General features: G+C 50.6%; 1 protein-coding gene across 1 annotated transcript; it reads right to left on the reverse strand.

Moving 5' to 3' along the window:
- Positions 1–11,161: 11,161 nt before the first annotated feature.
- SLAMF8 (SLAM family member 8) lies at positions 11,162–18,585 on the reverse strand. The gene is made up of 5 exons (XM_024210533.2): positions 18,546–18,585; positions 15,291–15,617; positions 13,929–14,234; positions 12,771–12,884; positions 11,162–11,498 (listed from the first exon to the last, which is right to left on the reverse strand). The coding sequence occupies exons 1-5, from the start codon at positions 18,583–18,585 to the stop codon at positions 11,440–11,442; spliced, it is 846 nt and encodes a 281-aa protein (XP_024066301.1). The 3' UTR covers positions 11,162–11,439.
- Positions 18,586–19,078: the final 493 nt, after the last annotated feature.

A 19,078-nucleotide genomic window follows, 5' to 3' on the forward strand; every position in this document is an offset into this window, starting at 1 on the left:
CTTCTGCAGCGTTGCGAGAGGGGAGGAAGTGAGTTTAAAAAAAAAAAAGGATGGCTAGAATGCCGCCCCCTGCAAATGTGCTGCCCCAAGCACCTGCTTGTTTTGCTGGTGCCTAGAGCCGGCCCTGGCTATGGCATGCTCACTTAGTGAAAATTGTTCACACATAAATGATACAATGATTTTGTCTTTTCCCATTTTTCTGTGTGAGTTCATTGGACTGATGGCGAGAATCGATAACCCAATACATGATATTACCTCACCCACCTTGTCTGACTAAGTACAGAGTAATTCAAAGGGAGACTCAATCATGATTATTTTGTTGTATTTTATTGGGTGAGCGTCTGGAGGAATCATCTTCTGACTTAAGCAGAAACAATGACCTATTAGATAATGTTTTGATCCACTTTGCCTACTTCGTACATGAAGATAATAGATGACCAAAAAAATGGCTAGTGTGTAATTTTTAAGCTTTTCTGTGGATGGCGTACAATTGCTATTCTCAAGATATAATTAAGAGATGTACCATGAAGTTTCTTATTTTCAGGTTGATGTCATGTAAATCCCCACTGCTGACCCACCAGAGGCGATGTGTGTGTGTGGGGGGGGGGACATGGGGAGTCAAGTGCCCCCCCCCCCAGATTGGCCTGCTGGGGGCAGGGAAGGAGAGGGGCTCTACCTTCTCTCCCTGCACCTATACCCCCCCCACACACACACATACCTTTGGCTAAATTGGCTGCTCTCCCTGGCAGCTGGGCAGGGAACAGGACAGAGCCGCATCTGCCTGAGAGAGCCTGGCTGGGAAGCAGTGGCGGCCCACTCCCTGCCTGGGCTCGGCTGCGGTGGGGGGGAAATGGGACTTCAGCTCACTCTGTCCCTGTTGGCCTGTCCCCGCAGCAGGACAAGATTCCTCTGAAGAATCCTGCATCCAGCCCAGTGGCTAGTGACTGAGTCAGAAAGGATCTTAGGGATCCAAAGAGAGAGAGAGGTTCCTGCAGCCCCACCACTCTGTCGCCTTCCCTTCACTGTTCCCTTTCCTAGCTGTCCTCTCCCATCTCCTCCCCTTGGCAGATGGATGTTGTGCATTCAGCTCTGTGGTTCGTACCCTGGGAGCAGTGGTTGTCGGTGACACACCTGTGTCTGGTTCCTATTCCCGAGGTTCCCTGTATCCCCCCTCCAGGGGACGGCTCATGCCCAGGCATCCTTTTTATCCCAGATGATGATGGGATTGTGTCTCCAACTCGAGAGTTCTCACCTGGGAATCCCAACTGGAGAGCGAGCGAAGCAGTGGGCACCCTCTGGAGTCGCACAGAGAGAAACCCCCTCCGTGCACTGATGTGGGGGGCATCACAGCTGGTGTTGCATCAGAGACACCCCGCAGGATAGAAACCAGCAGGGCTATGTCCTCTGGGCCCACGGGGCCCCATCCCCACCAGACACGTTCTGCATCACATGCCATTTGAGGCATGTGGGGTCAGCCGTGAGTTGTGGGCTCAGGGGAAGGGAGCACATTCCTGGGGTGATTAATTGCTTGGGAATCATGCAACGGGGGGCATTGGGGTGGAAACCAGAGGAGAAAGATTCCTGGCTGCACCACTGGTCTGCTGGATGACCTTGGGCAAGTCACTGCCCTGCTCTCTGCCTCAGTTTCCCTATCGGTGAAATGGGGATCATGTTACTGACCTTTGTAAAACACCTTGAGGTCTAGTGATGAAAACCGCTAGATAAGAGCTGGGTCTTATTATTTTATTTTATTATTAAAGAGCAGCATCTTGGGCTTACTGATCATTGCTTAGGTGCCAGTGATCATGACTTGATTACATTTGTCATGTGCAAACAGAATAATGGCCAAACCAGTATAATTCTATCTAAACTTGTGCTTTAAAAGGACCAGTTTCACAAAGCTGAAAACAGTGATGAGTCAAATGAACTGGGAGAAAGGATTTAATCAAAAAATTGTGAATGATATTTCGGAGTTGTATAAGAACATTGTACCAGATGCCCAAAAAGCAAAAATTCCCCAAGCAAGAAAGAAGGCTACACAGGTGAAAAAAACAAGAACAACCTGGCTTAGAGGAGAAGTGAAAGCAGCTATAAAAATACAATATGTAACATATGGGGGAAAATATAAATTAGACTCTAGGAATTGTAGAAAATTGCTAAGGGAAGCAAAAGGACACAAGGAGATTATCTATGGCCAGCCAAGTTAAGGACAATAAAAACACATTTTAAGAATATTCAGAACAAAAGGAAACCTAAAAATGGTATTTGTCCATTACTAGGTGGAAATGGTAGAGCTGACAATAATAATGTAGAAAAGGCCAAAGTGTTCAATAAATATTTCTGTTTTCCATTTGGAAAAATGCCAGATAATGTATTCATGTTATATGATGGTGAGAAATACTTTCTATTCCAACAGTGACTAAGGAGGATGGTAACAGCAGCTACTTTTAAAGCAGCAGATTCAGATAACTTGCATCTAGAAGTTTTAAAAGAGCTGGCTGAGGAGCTCGCTCGCCTGTTAATGCTGATTTTTGATAAGTACACTGGGGAAGTTCCAGAGGACTGGAAGAAAGCTAATGTTGTGCCAGTATTTTAAAAGGGTAACTAGGACACCCTGGGTAATTGTAGGCCTGTCAGACTGGCATTGATCCCAGGCAAAATAATGGAATGGTAGATATCCAACTCAATCAATAAAGAATTAAAGGAGGGTAATATAATTAATGCCAATAGCATGGATTTATAGAAAATAGATCTGCTCAAACTAGCTTGGTATCTTTTTTTGATGTGATTACAAGTTTGGTTGATAAAGGTAATAGCATTGATGTAGTATACTTAGAATGTAGTGAGGCATTTGACTTGTTAACACACAACATTTTGATGAAGAAACTAGAACAGTATGAAATTAACATGGTGGCACCTGTTAAATGGATTAAAAACTGGCTGGTTGACAGGTCTCAAAAGGTAACTGCAAACAGGGAATCCTCATTGATGTGTGTATTTCCAGTGGGGTCCCTCCGGGATCGGGGCTTGGCCCTACGCTGTTTAACATTTTTATTGATGACTTGGAAGAAGGCAAAAAATCATCACTGCTAAAGTTTGCAGAAGTTACAAACATTGGAGGAATGGTAAATAACGAAGAGTCCAGGTCACTGATACGGAGCAGTCTGGATCACTTGGTAAATGGGGTGCAAGCAAACAGTGGGTGTTTTAATATGGCCAAATGTAAATGTACATAGAGGAACAAAGAACGCAGGCCACACTTACTGGATGGGGGGGGGGGCTCTATCCTGGGAAGCAGTGACTCTGAAAAAGACTTTGAGATCATCTTGGACAATCAGCTGAACATGAGCTGCCAATGTGACACTGTCCCCAAAGGGCCAGGGCCGGCTCCAGGGTTTTGGCTGCCCCAAGCAGCCAAACAACAACAACAACAACAACAAAAAAGCCGCGATCGCGATCTGCGGCGGCAATTCGGCGGGAGGTCCTTCGCTCCGAGCAGGAGTGAGGGACCATCCGCCGAATTGCCGCCGAACAGCTGGATGTGCCGCCCCTCTCCGAAGTGGCCGCCCCAAGCACCTGCTTGGTAAGCTGGTGCCTGGAGCCGTCCCTGCAAAGGGCTAATGTGATCTTTGGATGTATAAACAGGGGAACCTTGAGTAGGAGCAGAGAGGTTATTTCACCTCAGTGTTTGACACTAGTGTGATTCCTGCTGGAATCCCGTGTCCAGTTCTGGTGCCTGCAGTTCAAGAGGATGTAGAAACATTGGAGAGATTCAGAGAAGAGCTGCCAGGATGATGAAAGGATTGGAAAACCTGCCTTACAATGAGACTTAATGAGCTCTGTCTATTTAGCTTAGCAAAGAGAAGGTTAAGGGCTGACTTGGTCATAGCTTCTAAGTACCTACTTCAAAGCAGAGATTTTATAATGGGCTCTTCAATCTAGCAGGCAAAGGCCTAACAAGATCCAGTCTTGGATCCAATCTTTGGAATTTGGAGCCAGACAAATTCAGACTGGAAATAAGGCACAAATTTTTAACAGCCAACAATTGTGGCAGATTCCCCATAACTGGCAATTTTTTAACCAAGCCACTCTCTGAACTGTTTTGTAATGTATTGTGGGAGAACTTGTCTGTCCCCCGCCCGTATGTTGAAGCATAGGTGCCGGCTCTGTGGGTGCTCCAGGGCTGGAGCACCCATGGAAAAAAAATAGGGGGCGCTCAGCACCCACTGGGATGACCAGCTGTTGGCCGCCAGGGATCAGCTGTTGCGCGGGTGCCTGAGCAGAGGAGCTATTTCCTATGGGTAGCTTGCGCACAGCTGCATTGCTGCAATCAGCTGTTTGGCAGGCAGGCTCAGATCAGCTGTTTCCCATCTCCCTGCTCCAGCAGGGGCTGAGTGAGTCTCACACACACTCACAAAAAAATCCTTAGGGTTAGGGGTGGGTGGAAGTGCTGAGCTATCAGTAGCAGTGCGGCGTGCCCCTGCTCACCTGCGGCCACCCCGCACCTCTTGGGCTGGTGGCCATGGCATCCACCTGTATGGTGTCTCCCTCCCAGCCAGGCTCCACTCCAGCCACAGCAGGCATCAGGTGACCCAGGGCGGGCTGGTGGGTGCAGTGGTGGATTAGGGGGAGGGAAAAGCCCTGACCCCAGCAGAAGCCCCGACCCTGGCAGGAGCCCCACTGGGCGGGGAGGAATAGCCTTGACCCCGGCAGGAGCCCCACTGTGGGGGGCCGGGGGGAGGAGGAAGAGTCCTGCTGAGGGGAGAGGAGGAGTGGGGGGAGGAAAAGCCCTGACCCCATCTGGAGCCGCGCTGGAGGGGGGGAAGGAAAAGACATGACCCCAGCAGGAGCCCCGCTGGAGAGCCGAGGGAACCGAGGGGGGACATGCAAGCCAGGTTTGGGAGTTTGGTAGAGAACGGTGTATTTTGTGTGCTGATAAGTAAGGAGCAGTGCTGCATTCGAGTCCTGTGCCGAGTGCATGTGTGTTCTGGGCTCCCCCTGCTCGCAGGCCCCCTGAGAGAGGTCAGCTGGCACCCAGCGGGCTCACACCTTCTGTGGGATCCTGGGAGAGGGTGTGTTTAAGCTCTGGGGCAGCTTGAGGGGTCAGCACAGGTTCTAGGGCAGAGGTACTCAAACTATGGGGCACGCCTCCTTAGGGGAACATGGAGGAACATTCGGGGGGCGCAGTGGGCCAGGCTAGCCCTGGCCAACCCCCCTCTCCGCTCTGCTCCAGCCCTGTCCCCAGCCACAGACCCAGCCCCCAGCCCCGCACCTGACCCTATCCCCAGCCTTGGCCCCTGGCTGTGGCTCTGGACCCAGACCCACCCCCAGCTGCAGCCCCAGCTTTGGCCCCCTTACACCTGTCTGTATCCATTCCCCCACTTCCCCTGGGAGCCTTGGCCCCGCTCCTGGCCCTGGCTGGGGGTGGGGGAGGATGACCATGGGGACAGGGGGAGTGTGAGCCTCAAAAGTTTGGGAATCACTGTTCTAGGGGCTGGGCAGGGGGCTGCATGGTCAGAGCTCTCAGGATGGGGTGCTGAATAGAGGCTATGCGCCCCGAGCCTGTGCCCAGGGACCGCAGTGTCTGAGCTCTGTTCAGACTCTGCAGGCTCAAAAGACCTGGGACAGCAGGAGAGGCTGTGGAGGGCGGGAGAGGGGTGCTTGACAGGACCAACCCCATGGACGGACGCACCGCCAGGGGATGGAATTGATTGCAGATCAAACTTCTCCCACCTCATCCTCTGCCAACGCCCCTCACCAGCCTGCCCTGGGGACCTGCTCCGGGCAGAGAGGAGAAGGCCTGACTGTGCCACTCTGCTGAGGCTGCTAAGGACAGGCGGTTAGCACAGGTGGGGTTGGAGCTTTTGAGATGGGGACCACGTCCTGCAGGATTGCCGCACCAGGATCAGACACAGCCACCTCGGGGAGGGAGGGCAGCAGCCAGTAAGTGTGTGTGGTACTTGGGGAAAGGGAGATTGAATCAATGCCACTAAGGCAAACCCTGTAGTCCTACAAACACATCCCCCCGGGGAAGCAGACGCCAACCCAGGTTTGTAAGGAGTGTGTCTGCCTTAGGAAGGGATTGGGCTAAATGTGCCCAAAAGGCTGAGTGTCTCTCTCTGTGTTTCTGAATCCCCTTCCCCCGGCCACAGATATTAACATGCCAAGTTAATACTGACCCCACTTGACAGCATTTCTCTCTTGCTTTGTCTGCCTGGATGGAACTGTGATGAAGTGAGGATTTTCTGGAATATTTTTATGAGTTTCCCTCTGTACTTTCCCCCAGCCGGGGTAGAAGGGTTAAGTTTGCTTTGGGCCGGCACAGGAGATGTGAGGTGTGGGGGTCACCTTGTAGTCTGGGGCGCAATGGATGGACTGCTAAGGAGCTGGCTGGAACCAGCTGAGAGCGACTCCTTATCAGCATCCCAGCCACCGCCTCGGTCCCTGCCACCTCTCAGCAGGGAAGCTGCGCAGAGACTCCAACAAGAGCGGGCGTCTGGAGAGGCTGGCTGCTCCCACCTGGGACTGTCAGAGAAGGACAGAGCCTAAGATGGAGCCGGTCCCGCTTGGCTGAGGCCTGCTCTGGCTTGGCCAGCTGGAGGATGCTTTAAGGAGTTTAAGCATCATTTCTCCAGGCTAAGCTCGGGACTCTTCAGCCTATGTGAGTTTTACTGTTTTGCATGAATGCTGTGTGTGCCTCAGTTTCCCTGTGTGCTGCACCAATACCTCGGTGGTGGGAATAGGGGTGTGTGACTTTGGCTGAGATCTCTGGGGCAGGTGAGGCTGCTCCAGCTGCCTGCACGTATGCTATGACACTGCACTAGCAAAATTCATCATAACGTGTGCCATACGAGAAACCTTCACCGCACACTCAGCAAATGTGTGCTTAACAGGTGAAGGGTCCACGTTACTGGAGGAGGTGGAAAATGTTTGGAGTGAAATGAGGCTGGAATTAAGGTTTAGCTTGACAGTAACAGCAGCATTTTGCACAGGACAGTTGAAAAGCAGCTGGAAACCTCGTAGGACGCCCATTGAATGATGGGATTGAGAAACTTGCATCATGTGACACTGAACCTGCCCTGATGAGGCATTGCAAACCCTTCCCCAAACATCTGGTGTTGAAATGCAACAGTGAGATAATTACAGCGGTGACTGTACGTCGACGTAACTTAACTCAATTTAACTTTGTAGCATAGACATAGCCGTAGGTGCCATACTCACAGTGATTGCAATAGGAGTTAGGTGCCTAAGGAGTTCTGAGAATCTGGGCCACAGTTTGTAAATGAGAAATGGAGCAGAAAGGAAAACCAGGAGGCTGGTATTATGATGCCGAATGACTTTAATGTGAAAAAGAAGAGAAGTACACAGGAAGAGACAGAAAGAATGCGAAGTACAGTAGAGAGGATATCTTTCCAGGGTTTCAAGAAGGTCTACAATGAATCACTCGCTCCAAGGTGATGCATTTCACACCAGATGTTCTTCTTTCTTCATTACAGCTGTTGACAATCAAGTCCGGTTTGCAACTATTTTAGGTTACTTGTTAGGTACTGGGGGGCTAGTGCTAAATGGAAGGCAGAAATCTGGGGAGGGCATGTGATCCCGCATCTCCCCTCCCCCCCGCATCACTTCTGGTTGCAGGCACGTTCGTGGACTCTCTTGATTACATTGGTGGACCCCTAAGGTTCCCGGCCAATGGGAGTTGCGGAGGTGGCGCTTGGGGCACAGGCAGCGCGTGGAGACCCCTGCCCCCCCCAGCATGGGGCCAGGGCAGGTAGGGAGCCTGCCTTAGCCCTACTGCGCCACCGGATTTCTAGCAGCCTAAAATTTTGGGAGACTTCCAGCGAAATCAGGAGGGTTGGCAACCCTATGAAAGGTATTTAGGGTCCTAACTTCCACTGATTTCAATGGGCCTAAATGAGCCAATGTGGCCTTTTGACACAAAAAGTAAAGGTTTAAAGCATGTTATAAAAACTAAAATGGTGCCTTACCTGTATTTCTTATTATAAATCTCTGAGCAGCTGAGAGACTGCAAATAAAATTTCAATTGGAAATGATTGTGGGAAGTGTGTTTTTATGGAACGCCCCATTATGGGGTATGGTGTCATATGACCAGGCCAGCGCAGATCTACTTGACTCCACCTCTTGCAAATCATATCAAAGCACAGTCCTACGCCTACAGCACTGAGGGCATTGTGGGTCCCTATCAGCACACCCCTTACACAAACACAAACAAATGCACAGTGCTTGTTAAAGGGGCGTACTCACTGGGATGGTAAGCAAAGTCTCCAAGGCCTCTGAAGAGTCATCGCTCAAATGCTGACAGATTTAATGAAAAAACACAGATAAGGCACCATTTTCACTTTTATAACGTGCTTAAAACCTTTGCCTTGTGTTGTGTGTCAAGAGGCCTCCTTAGCTGATGCTCTTGAGCCACCAAAGTTTTGACTGGGTGCTACATTCCCTAGCCATTTGCGTGATTGTGACCAGTTTCTATCATCAGCACCTCTTGTTTACCCTTAGATATTTCTACTTGCAACTTAGCTGTGATTTGGCCCTATGCACCCTGCCATTGGAATTATTCGGGGTCTCCTGATTAGGTTTTGGCGTCTCAAACAACAGTTGAGTCCAAGAGCTGTCCTCATGATCGCATTCATCATCCATTACCATGGTTGTGTGGCTCTCATTGCATGGTTCTGGGGTCTCAGACATCGGTTGCACCAACCATATAGTTGTGTATTGGGTTTTTACAACCTTGCCCATGTAACATCTCTTCGTAAGCCATTTGATTACAGGTGGTGGCAAGGAAAGATTGAAGGGTCTTTTCAGCAGCTCCACCTTTACTCAGCAAACCTTTTCAAATGGCGCATCCTCATTCATACCCTGGTCATGCACTACTGTCTTAGCCAATCTTTTAGGGGCAGCACATCAAAACCCTCTTGGTTTAATGCCTTTCCTTTTGCTATCAGGATTTATTTTTCATAAACCATGTTGACTGGCATTTATAATATTACCATCCAGTGACCAGTCCTCTTCGTTATTTACCCCGCCACCAAACTTTGAGTCATCTGCAAACTTGAGTGATGATTTTCTGTTTTCTGTGAGGTCACTGATAAAAATGTTAAATAGCAAAGGGCCAAGAACTGATCCCTGCAAGACCCCACTAGAAACACACCTGCTCCATGATGATCCCCATTTATAATCACATTCTTAGACAATTTTTAATCCATCTAATGTGTGCCATGGTAATTTTGTATCAGGCTAGTTTTTTAATCAAAATGTCATGCAGTACCAAGTCAAACGCCCTACAGAACTCTAAGTATCTAATGTCAACACTATTATCTTTATCTACGAGCTTGTAATCTCATCCAAAAATGATATCAGGTTAGTTTGACAGGATCTATTTCCCACAAATCCATGTTGATTGGCATTAACTACATTACCCTCCTTTAATTCTTTCTCAATCAAGTCCTGTATCAGACTTTCCATTATTTTGCCTGTAGCTGATGTCCGGCTCATTGGTTTATAATTGCAAAGGTTGTCCTGCATAGCCTTTTCAAATATTGGCACATATGCTTTCTTCCAGTCCTCTGGAATGTCCCTAGTGTTCCAAAAGCTACTGAAAAGCAGCATTAACTGTCTAGAAAGTTCCTCAGCCAGGTGTTTTGTCAGGTGTTTTTGAATATACCACATATAACTGCCCAAATCATAGAATATTAGGGTTGGAAGAGACCTCAAGAGGTCTTCTAGTCCAATCCCCAAAAAATATGCTTAAGGCAGTAGAATCAAGTGTTTAACTTAGGGCTTGAACTCACAACCCTTAGATTAAGAATCTCACAGTCTACTGACTGAGCTACCTAGCATATACCATTTTACAATACATGTAATACTGAACCGTTCAACATTTTACTGTCAACTCATTACTGGGAGAATTGCAAACCTTTGGTCACACTTTCAAACATGCAGCTACAAATCTGGGTGGAGATTTTTGTAATTTGTCTTTTATATGTAGTTCTAATTCTTTTCCATAAATCTTACATGTGTTTCCATAAATCTTACACAGTTTAAAAAATCACACAACGTACATAATGAACAGATACTTTCTGGTCACATTCAGTTACAGTTACTGAAGATACACTCATATTCAACAAATGCTATGAAAGAGTGTGAGTGTGTGCGCACGCATGCTCGTGTGTGTGTGAATATACGTGTATGCATGGAATGTTGCAATCCTTTTCCAGGTCTACCACACAACTTCTAACAGTGGATTCCAGGCCCCTGAACTTCCAAGCAGTTTCAGAACACGCTGAAGACAATTTGTACTTTATACTCAGATAAACTTCTCTTTTGAAAGTCTTGAGAGTGGTAACAGGTACCTATATAGGTGGAGTGAGGGCCAGATTGCCATGGACTCTGCAGCTACAGCTGGACCTGCATTTTCATAAAGGCTCCATTCTCAGTTAGACACCTAAATAAGGGCCAGATACTCAAGAATGCTCAGCACCCAACATAGCTTGTTTTCACTGGGAAAAAAGTGCTCTTAACTTGATAGGTATTTTCTAGTTCAAGCCGGAACCATTTGGGGGGCAGTTCTTTGGCCTGTGTTATCTTGGAGGCCAGGTGAGATGCTCTCAGTGGTCCACAGTCTTTAACTAACCGGCTAACTCGGGTGAAGATGCCAAACTGCCGTGTCTTCGTGAGGGTTTTACCTCTAGTTCCTACACTAAGGTCAGAAGGGACCAATGAGATGCTCTCAGTGGTCCCTTCTGACCTTAGAATCTATGAATGTAGGAACTAGAAGTAAAACCCTCACAAAGACACGGCGGTTTAGCATCTTCATCCGAGTTAGCTGGTTAGTTAAAGACTATGGGAGGGCCAAGGGTTAGCTCAACTGGCCACCTCGTGTGAAATGACAAACTGCCTTGCCTTCCCTACAGTTACACCTTGAGCCAGTCACCTCGAGTCAGCAAACTCTAGGTAAGGACATCCCTGTTTCTTTTTTTGGCAGTGAAGACAAGGTCTGCTAATGGGTTTCCTAGTGAGGTCTGAGTTCCCCGGAGGATGCTTTTGAGCAGAGGACTATTCAGATCTATTCAGCAATGCTGACGAAAATTGTAGACAGAAACAAGCAAATTCAGTAAAAATGTCTGCATGGTTTTTAAGGTGGGGGTCTGTGGGGAACTGAGAGAGAAACACGGTGCAAAGGGCGAGTGACTGCTCTGAGGGCTGGTTAATGGTTCTGTGGCCGAAAGCAAGTCTGTGCTGGGATCCTGACCCACAGTGACTCTCACAGTCACCCAGCTGTCAATGGAAGCTGGCAGCCCCCTGAGAAGTTCTCCAGAAGAAAAGAGAATGTGGGCTTTCTGCCTCGCCAGCGACAAAGAGAAAGGAGGGCTGCTCTCCCAAAAGGACACGCCTCTGCTCTGCACGCAGTGTCAATTCCTAGACAGAGGCCGCGTCAGACTCTGAGGCGTCGAACAGTGGTTTCGTTCTTTGCTTCCCTAAGGAAGGGGAAAACAAATGTCATTCCCAAAAGTAGCAGAGCTTTCGGGGAGGGGTGTGTGTTAAATATATTTGTTCTCTGCCCAGTGACCATTCACACACAAACACAAACGAGGGGCGAGCACACCTTTGCATTTCTGTAGCACCTCGCAAGGCCTCTCAGGCTAAAGACGTGCACTGCTGCTGAAATGCGGCAATATCTGGGGAGCCGGGAGGCAGCAGACACCCAGCGCAGCAGAGCGGCAAGGGGAATTTTAGCCAAGATCGCGGGGGAAACTCCAACACTAACAGAGTCATGGGACGCACAATGTCTACACAGATAGGACAGGTGTTAAGGTCCCAGCCAAAAGACCCAATTGCCACGGGACTCGGCTCGTCTACCCAACTGGCTCACAACTGCCCCTACAGAGTCTCCCTAATGGAGATTCTCTCTGTTCCCTGTCAGCTTCAGCAAGGGAGCCAGCAGCCCCAGCAGACAAACAGCCCTTTAGCTTGGTTCCAAATGCGAGTTGAGTGGGGAACCAGCGGGAATGTTTCCAAATGGCCATTACACCACAGCTACAGGTCGTTGTCTGAAAGCAGCTGGAAGTCACCCCCTGAAACTCTCTCACAGGGACTATGGTGCAGCCGGTCCCTGCCTTCCAGTAGAGCCACTGGGTGGGGCTGGCCTAGCAGTCTAATGCTAGCACCTTATGGGGAGGAAGTTTGGGGCCATGGCTTGGTCACCTGGCCAGCCAGGCTGGCAAGGCTGTGGAGGCCGCAATCCAGCCTGGTGGTAGAAGGCCCCTCACACTGGCCTTGTGGCATCAGATTCCACCCGAGCGAAGAGGGGAAGGGGAGCCCTGTGCGTAGAGCTATGAAAATCAGATTCCCTGTTTGTGTCACAGCCCCTGAGCTGCCGGGGGTGGGGGTGGGAAGTTCCCACTTTCATTTCCTAAGGGGGAGATTTCCAAAGGCACCGTAGGCTAATGCGGACTGAGCATCGAGCTCTCGTGTTGTCTCTGGAAACCTGCCCCCACAGGCAGAGCTGGTTTCTATGTGGGAGACAAGGACAGAGCAGCGCTGTGACACCCTGCACCTCCCTCCCTCCCTATCCGTCTGCCTGGGGATTTGCACCATGCCCATCCCCGTGGTATCAGACTGCCCATCCCCCCACATTCTCCTGGCAGTGCATGCCCCTCCTGCAGGTGTGTCCAGCTCACACAGGGGTTCTTCGGTGCTTGGCAGAGCAAGGTCAGTGAACAGTGATTCCTATGATAGATGGCTCCTACCTGAGCACTTCCAAGAGAGAAGGAGCCCGAAGACAGCCCCTGCCAGAACCAGGACAGAGAGGGGCAGAGCAATGAGCAGGATGTTCCTATAGTCGTACACGGCATCTTCCGAACCTGAGCAGGGAAGAGGAAGAGGTCATGAGTGCTGTGGGCTCTGCTGGGCAGGGAACCCCTCCCCGGCCAAGTACGCACCGGCTCTGTAGCTGTGCTGGCGCCGGGCATTGGGAACAGGAATCCCAGCCACCTGCTGCACCATAAAAGCCTCTCACACTCCATGAGCCATGACCAAGTCGGGGAGGAGAGTCACAGGGAAATTCAGACTGCCCAGCACTTCAGCCTGTCTGCACTTGAGCCTGCATTCCCGGCCATCCCTAGTGCTGATCCGCAGCCTCCTGCTGCTCTGCCAGGACAGTCACTGAACCCGGCTAAAAGGAGCAGCAGGAAAAGTCAAAGGAGAAGCATTCTCCGAACACCACCCCGCCCCCCCTCCTGACGGTGCCAAGAGTGAGCTGAGGCAGCAGGAAACGCGGGGGAAGCTGAAGTTCCTCTGCGATCCAGAGCAGGGGAGGATTTCTTGCAGCTTAAGATTTGTGGAATTTCCTGGCCCTTCCATGGACTTTTCCTGTGTAATCTTGTCCTGTGTTTGCAACAGTCCAGGCCAAAGTCTACTCTCAGCTACACTGGTGAAAATGCAGAGTGAGGCCAATGACTGACTCTGGACTGACAACCATGTAAACAAGAGCAGAATGTGGCCCTTACTCGTGCACTCCCTTTGGTTGTAGTATCAGCTGCGGCACCAAGGGGCTAACATGGGCAGCCAACTCCCAACCTTTAAACTGAGCAATTGTGCAGGTAAACAAGAGCCCCCATGTGGGGGTCTGACCAGGGCTTGGATCACTCAGAACAATCTAGATATGACTGTAGTTTTAGACTCTCTGGTTGATAATCCTCAGTGAAGTTTCACCAGCCAGGGAGCGTGACTCCCTCTCCACCTCATCCACCTTCACATGGTGGCAAATCTGGTATCAAAAGTAAATGCCCGCCCACAAAATCCATCTCCCGGGCACTGTCTTCTGGCTGCAGACAGCTGGGCCATTGGCTCATGCCAAGTGGCTGGGCACTGGGCTGGGCATGGGAGATGGGTGAAACATGACATACCTGCTTCCCTCTGGCAGTGTTCCCAGGGTGCGATGGTAGCTAATTCCCGACTGACAGCGTTGGCTGCAGTACAGGTGTAGGACACCTGCCTATCCGAGGGGTCCAGCTTAGCCCATAGGACCAGGCCAGCCTCAAAGAGAGAGTGCTTGTCCATGCTCAGCACCTCGCCATCCGTCCTGTCCCAGCTGTAGGTTACGTTGGTGCCACCAGCCGCCACACAGGTCAGGAACACCTCACAGACCCTCGCAGAACCACTGCGGCTGCTCTCTGATGTGAACACCTGCAGTGTCAGCCGGGAAACCACTTCTGGACACAGAGCAGACAGGACAGCAGAGGGGTCAAAGCCAGTAATCTCCCCCTGGCTGGATACTCAAACCCCACCTCCCCGGGGGACCACCTGGTATTAGTGCATGAATACACCCATTTGCACTTCTTCACCAGATCTACCCCTAGAAATACCGGGCTCTGTCTGGAGGTTTGGTGCTGCTCTCCCACTGGGCAGGGCTTTCAAACTTCAGCCCTAATAGCCCCACGTGTATGTGTGGGGAGGGGCACGGGGGGTATGAGGCTGTGACAGCCAGTGGGGGCAGCTTCATCCACTGCCCATCTCATAGGGTCCCTTGTCATCCAGAGCCAAAGGGCTGTGGTGTCAGCCTGGCAGGTGCTTTGTAAGAGCAGAAATAAAGGCAATTGGGAAGTCACAACCCCAAGTTCCCTACGTGCAGCCTTGTGACTGTGACAGCATTTCCTGGTTAACAGAAGGGCAATGCTCCCCCGTCCCTGCCCTCTGGGACATGCCTAGTGGGAGCCCAGAATGAGGGCGATGGGACACACTGTCACCTCCCGGGGCAGCTGGCTCTGGCTCCCCAGACGGTGAGCCCCATGATGGCAATGGCTCTCGCCTTCCATAGTTATGCAGGGAGTGGAGGGCGGACTACACGATCCCTTCTGGCCTTGTAACCTGTGGATCTCCGAGTTATACACTCTGCAGCAGAGGCTGGGCCAGGCCTCACACCACAGGCTAATGCCCCTTTGCCAGGCCAGCAGGACATTTGCCCCCAGAGCTTTGTATTAGAACATAAAATACCCAAGGAGTCTGGGTAGGGTGGGTGCCCTGTCCCGGGCCCTGCCTGCCTGGGAGCTCAGCTCAGCAGCCCCAGCTCTCTCACGGGGCCTCTGTCAGAGTCAGCTGCTGGGCCTGGCAGCCTGCGGGGACAGAGATGGCGCCGGGCAGCGGGTTGTTGCCTGCTGGTTCGGGTGAGAGTGCACAGAGTGTTTGTCCATGGAGAATTTGGCCTTGCTCCAAGCATATCACCCTCTTGCCCTTAAGTGGCGAGGAAACAGGAGCCCAACCCGGCGTACCATAGACGGCCAGGTGCAGCACGCGCGTCTCCGTCTGTCCTCGTGTGTTCACCAGCAGGGCTGAGAAGGTGCCGCTATCTCCCAGTTCCACCGGACTGATCTCCAGGGTGAGGTTACCGTGGAGCCGGCTCCGCCCATAGAAACGGGATTGGTACAGGGTCTCCGCTGAGCCCCTGAAGTAGGTGGCCACTAGCTCTTCTGCTGGCGCCAGGTACCTCCAGATGGCATCCCTGACTTGGAACCCTGGGGGGACGTCGGCTCCCAGAGTCACGGCTCTCCCCACCACTCCTGTCACCTTCACGGTGGCACGGGCTGTGGCCGGTGGGGCTGGAACGAGGCAACAGGCAGACGCCTTCATGTTAGGGTTATGGGAGGAGCTGGGATAGAAGCAGCATATCTGAGGCCCCAGTGGCTCTCCTCTCCCCAAAGCAGCCTTCTCCTTGCTTCCCTGGGCATCTTTGGCATCTCCCTGGCTGAGCCTGGCTTGGCTGTGGTGGCCAGTGCAGAGTCCCCACAGCCCCTCCCATCTTTGCCTCTGGTGTCACCTTCCCAAATTCCCTCTTCCCCTACCTACAGGCTGCCCATCTGCGGTGCCCTGGGAAGGTGAGGCTGCCAGGACCAAAGGCATCCATGTCACAGGAGTGCTAGGGCCTTTCCCCCAGCAGGCACCCACCGGAAACTCACAGATGCCCAGGGGCCCTCCAGGCAAAAACAAGACCAGACTTTCCTAAGGCAAAAAGGAACCATCAAACAACAAACTTTGAATCACCCTCCCCATTCCACGCCTCCAAACCGCACCCGTCCCACACCTCTCTGCTCTTTCTCCATCACAAAGAATCTAAAAAGAGCACAAGCCCCATTTAAAAATCTCTGTGCAGGTTGCCAGTTAAGAGCGAATGTCCCAGCAGTTGGAAGCAGGGTGGCCACTACTATGGTGAGACAGGAACCAACAAAGCAGCCCCCAGCTTGCTCCAGATACAGCCTGCGATGTAGCAACAAGGGAATTTGCTGAAGTCAGATATTTAACTGACGTATCCTTTTAAAGTTAAATGCTGCAAATTGAGACTCCCAATAAAAAGAAAGTCCAGGCCCCCACACAAACAGAATTTGACATTTCACAAAGATAAACTCTCTCCAGAATACTCCCACACCAGCATCAGCTTCCTCGCCACCACAATCAGCTTCAACAATGGAACCCTACAGACAACTGTATACAAGACACCCACGGATCACTGCACCTACCTTCACAGATCCAGTAACCACCCCAAACACACCAAGAAATCTGTTCTCTACAGCCAAGCCCTCAGGTACCACAGAATATGCTCCAAGGAGAAAGTCCAGGATACACACCTTAACACGTTTAAAACTTCCTTCACCAAACAAGGACACTCCACCAGAGAAGTACATCTTATTATGGAATGGGCCACCCAAATACCCCAAGAGAGCCTGCTTCAATACAGAAATGAATCCCCTCCAACCACACACCTCTAGTTGTCACCTATCACACCACACTGGAACCCATATGGGGTATCATCAAACAATTACAACCCATACTCGATGGGTATCACATCCTGAAATATTTTTTTCCTGAGCCCCCTCTTTGGGCCTTGAAGCCCTCCCCCCCGCCCCGAACCTTACCAAGCTCATCATCAGAAGCAAGCTCCCCACAGACCAGGACCCACCAACTCAAAGCGGCACCAGACCCTGCCAGAACAACAGATGCAAAACCTGGAGACATAGCTCCACTGCTACAATGATCAACATCCCCCAAAACATACCTGTAAAGACCCCTTCCATGGGTCCTACACATGATTATCAAACAAAATGATAGTAGGAGAACACGTCAAGCTCCCTGGACACTCAATAACAGATTTAAAAGTAGCCATCCTTCAACATAAAAACTTCAAAAACAGATTTAGAAGAGAAGCTGCTGAGCTACAATTCATTTGCAAACTTAACACCATCAATTTGGGCTTGAATAGGGACTGGGAGTGGCTGGCTCACTACAAAAGCAATTTTCCCTCTCTTGGGTATTGACACCTCCTCAATTATTGGGAGTGGAGCACATCCACCCTGACTGAATTAGCCTTCAACACTGGTTCTCCACTTGTAAGGTAACTCGCTTCTCTTCATGTGCCAATATATATTTATGCCTGTATCTGTCATTTTCACTCCATGCATCTGAAGAAGTGGGGTTTTTACCGATGAAAGCTTATGCCCAAATAAATCTGTTAGTCTTTAAGGGGCCACCGGACTCCTTGTTGTTTTTGTGGATACAGACTAACACGGCTAACCCCTGATACTTAAAACAAATAGTGTACCTCATCCAGTGCACCAAATGCCTCAGTAACCACTATGTGGGTGAAACCAGACAATCACTACACTCTTCAATGAACTCACACAGAAAAATGATAGAAGGCAAAAATACTTCACAAAGTTATCACTGCATATCTGATCTCTCAGTCCTCAGCCTCAAAGGAAACCTGCACAACACCTTCAAAAGATGAGCCTGGGAACTTAAATTCATAACTTTGCTAGACACGGAAAATCATGGACTCTACAGAGATACTGGACTTGTGGCTTATTACAACAATCTGTAACCCACTAACCTCCTCTGCAGCTTCCCCCACCCATGAGTAGAGAGGTGTTAATGGGCCATTTCACCTTGAATGGTCTCTTGAAATGTGCTAAACAATCTGTTCCAGTTGTGTTTAGCTGTGACATTTTGAATACATTTCCTAGACCTGCAGAAGAGCTCTGTGTAAGCTAGAAAGTCTGTCTCTCGCACCAACAGAGGTTGGTTTAATAAAAGAGATTACCTCACCCCTTGTCTCTCAAATATATTTTGTCAGGTTCTTGGAGCAGGGACTGTCCTTTTGTTCTGTGTACAGTGCCTAGCACCACAGTCCTGGTCCCTGGCTGGGGCTGCTAAGCACGATTACAACTAGTCATGAACCTGCAGCAACCCACAGAGAGCCGTGTGAAGCTGCACTGGCATACGTGTTCATATGGCTCACCCAGCTGCCCTGCGACACTGCTGGCTGCTCCCATGGGTGAAAGGAGCTGCTCCCCTCGCGCTGATACACACACAGGTCTGACGTGTTCCAGGGATGTTCACTTCTGTGGTGAGCCCTGTGGCTGAGTTAGCATCAGGGACTGGCTGAGAGCCAGCTCTCCATCCACTCACTGGTTAAAGGTCAGTCTGCAGAGACCGCAGTAAGTAACAGCAGGGTGAGGAGGGGTGAGAACTCTTACCTTTGTGCAGGAGCAGAGCCAGCACCAGCCATGCCACCATCTCGCTGCTCCAGAGCCTGCTAGGGGGCTTTTTCTGGAGAAAATGAAAGCTCTTGTTGATGTCTGCAATGGGATTGCCTGATTTTCCCACAGGAAATCCCCTTCTCTGTCATCACTCAAACCCGCAGCTCAAAGCAGAAGTGAGAGGCTGTGCTCAGTCTGTAGTTCTCAGGAGCAGATAATGGGCCCAAGACAGATGCTGGAGACTCTGGTCTCACGCAACACCAGAGCAGTGGCTGGCCCCTCAGGGGAGGCAGGATAGGGCCAGACTACGCCTTGCAGGTACCAGGCCACATGGAGGCTGCATTGGCTGGGGAGGAGCACAGTACAGCCCAAAATGTTTCCAGAGAAGATGCCAGTGGCCCACGGGTCCACAATTCACACTGCTAGTGATGAGACCAAAGCACCATGGCAGAGCTAGGACCTCGGTGAACTCTATCCTATTGAATGGTTTTTCCATGACCCAAGTATCTGGGTGCCTTCCAGCCAGGCAT

This window comes from Terrapene carolina, unplaced genomic scaffold, assembly GCF_002925995.2.
Source record: "Terrapene carolina triunguis isolate 2854851 unplaced genomic scaffold, T_m_triunguis-2.0 Scaffold249, whole genome shotgun sequence".
NCBI lineage: Eukaryota > Metazoa > Chordata > Testudines > Emydidae > Terrapene > Terrapene triunguis.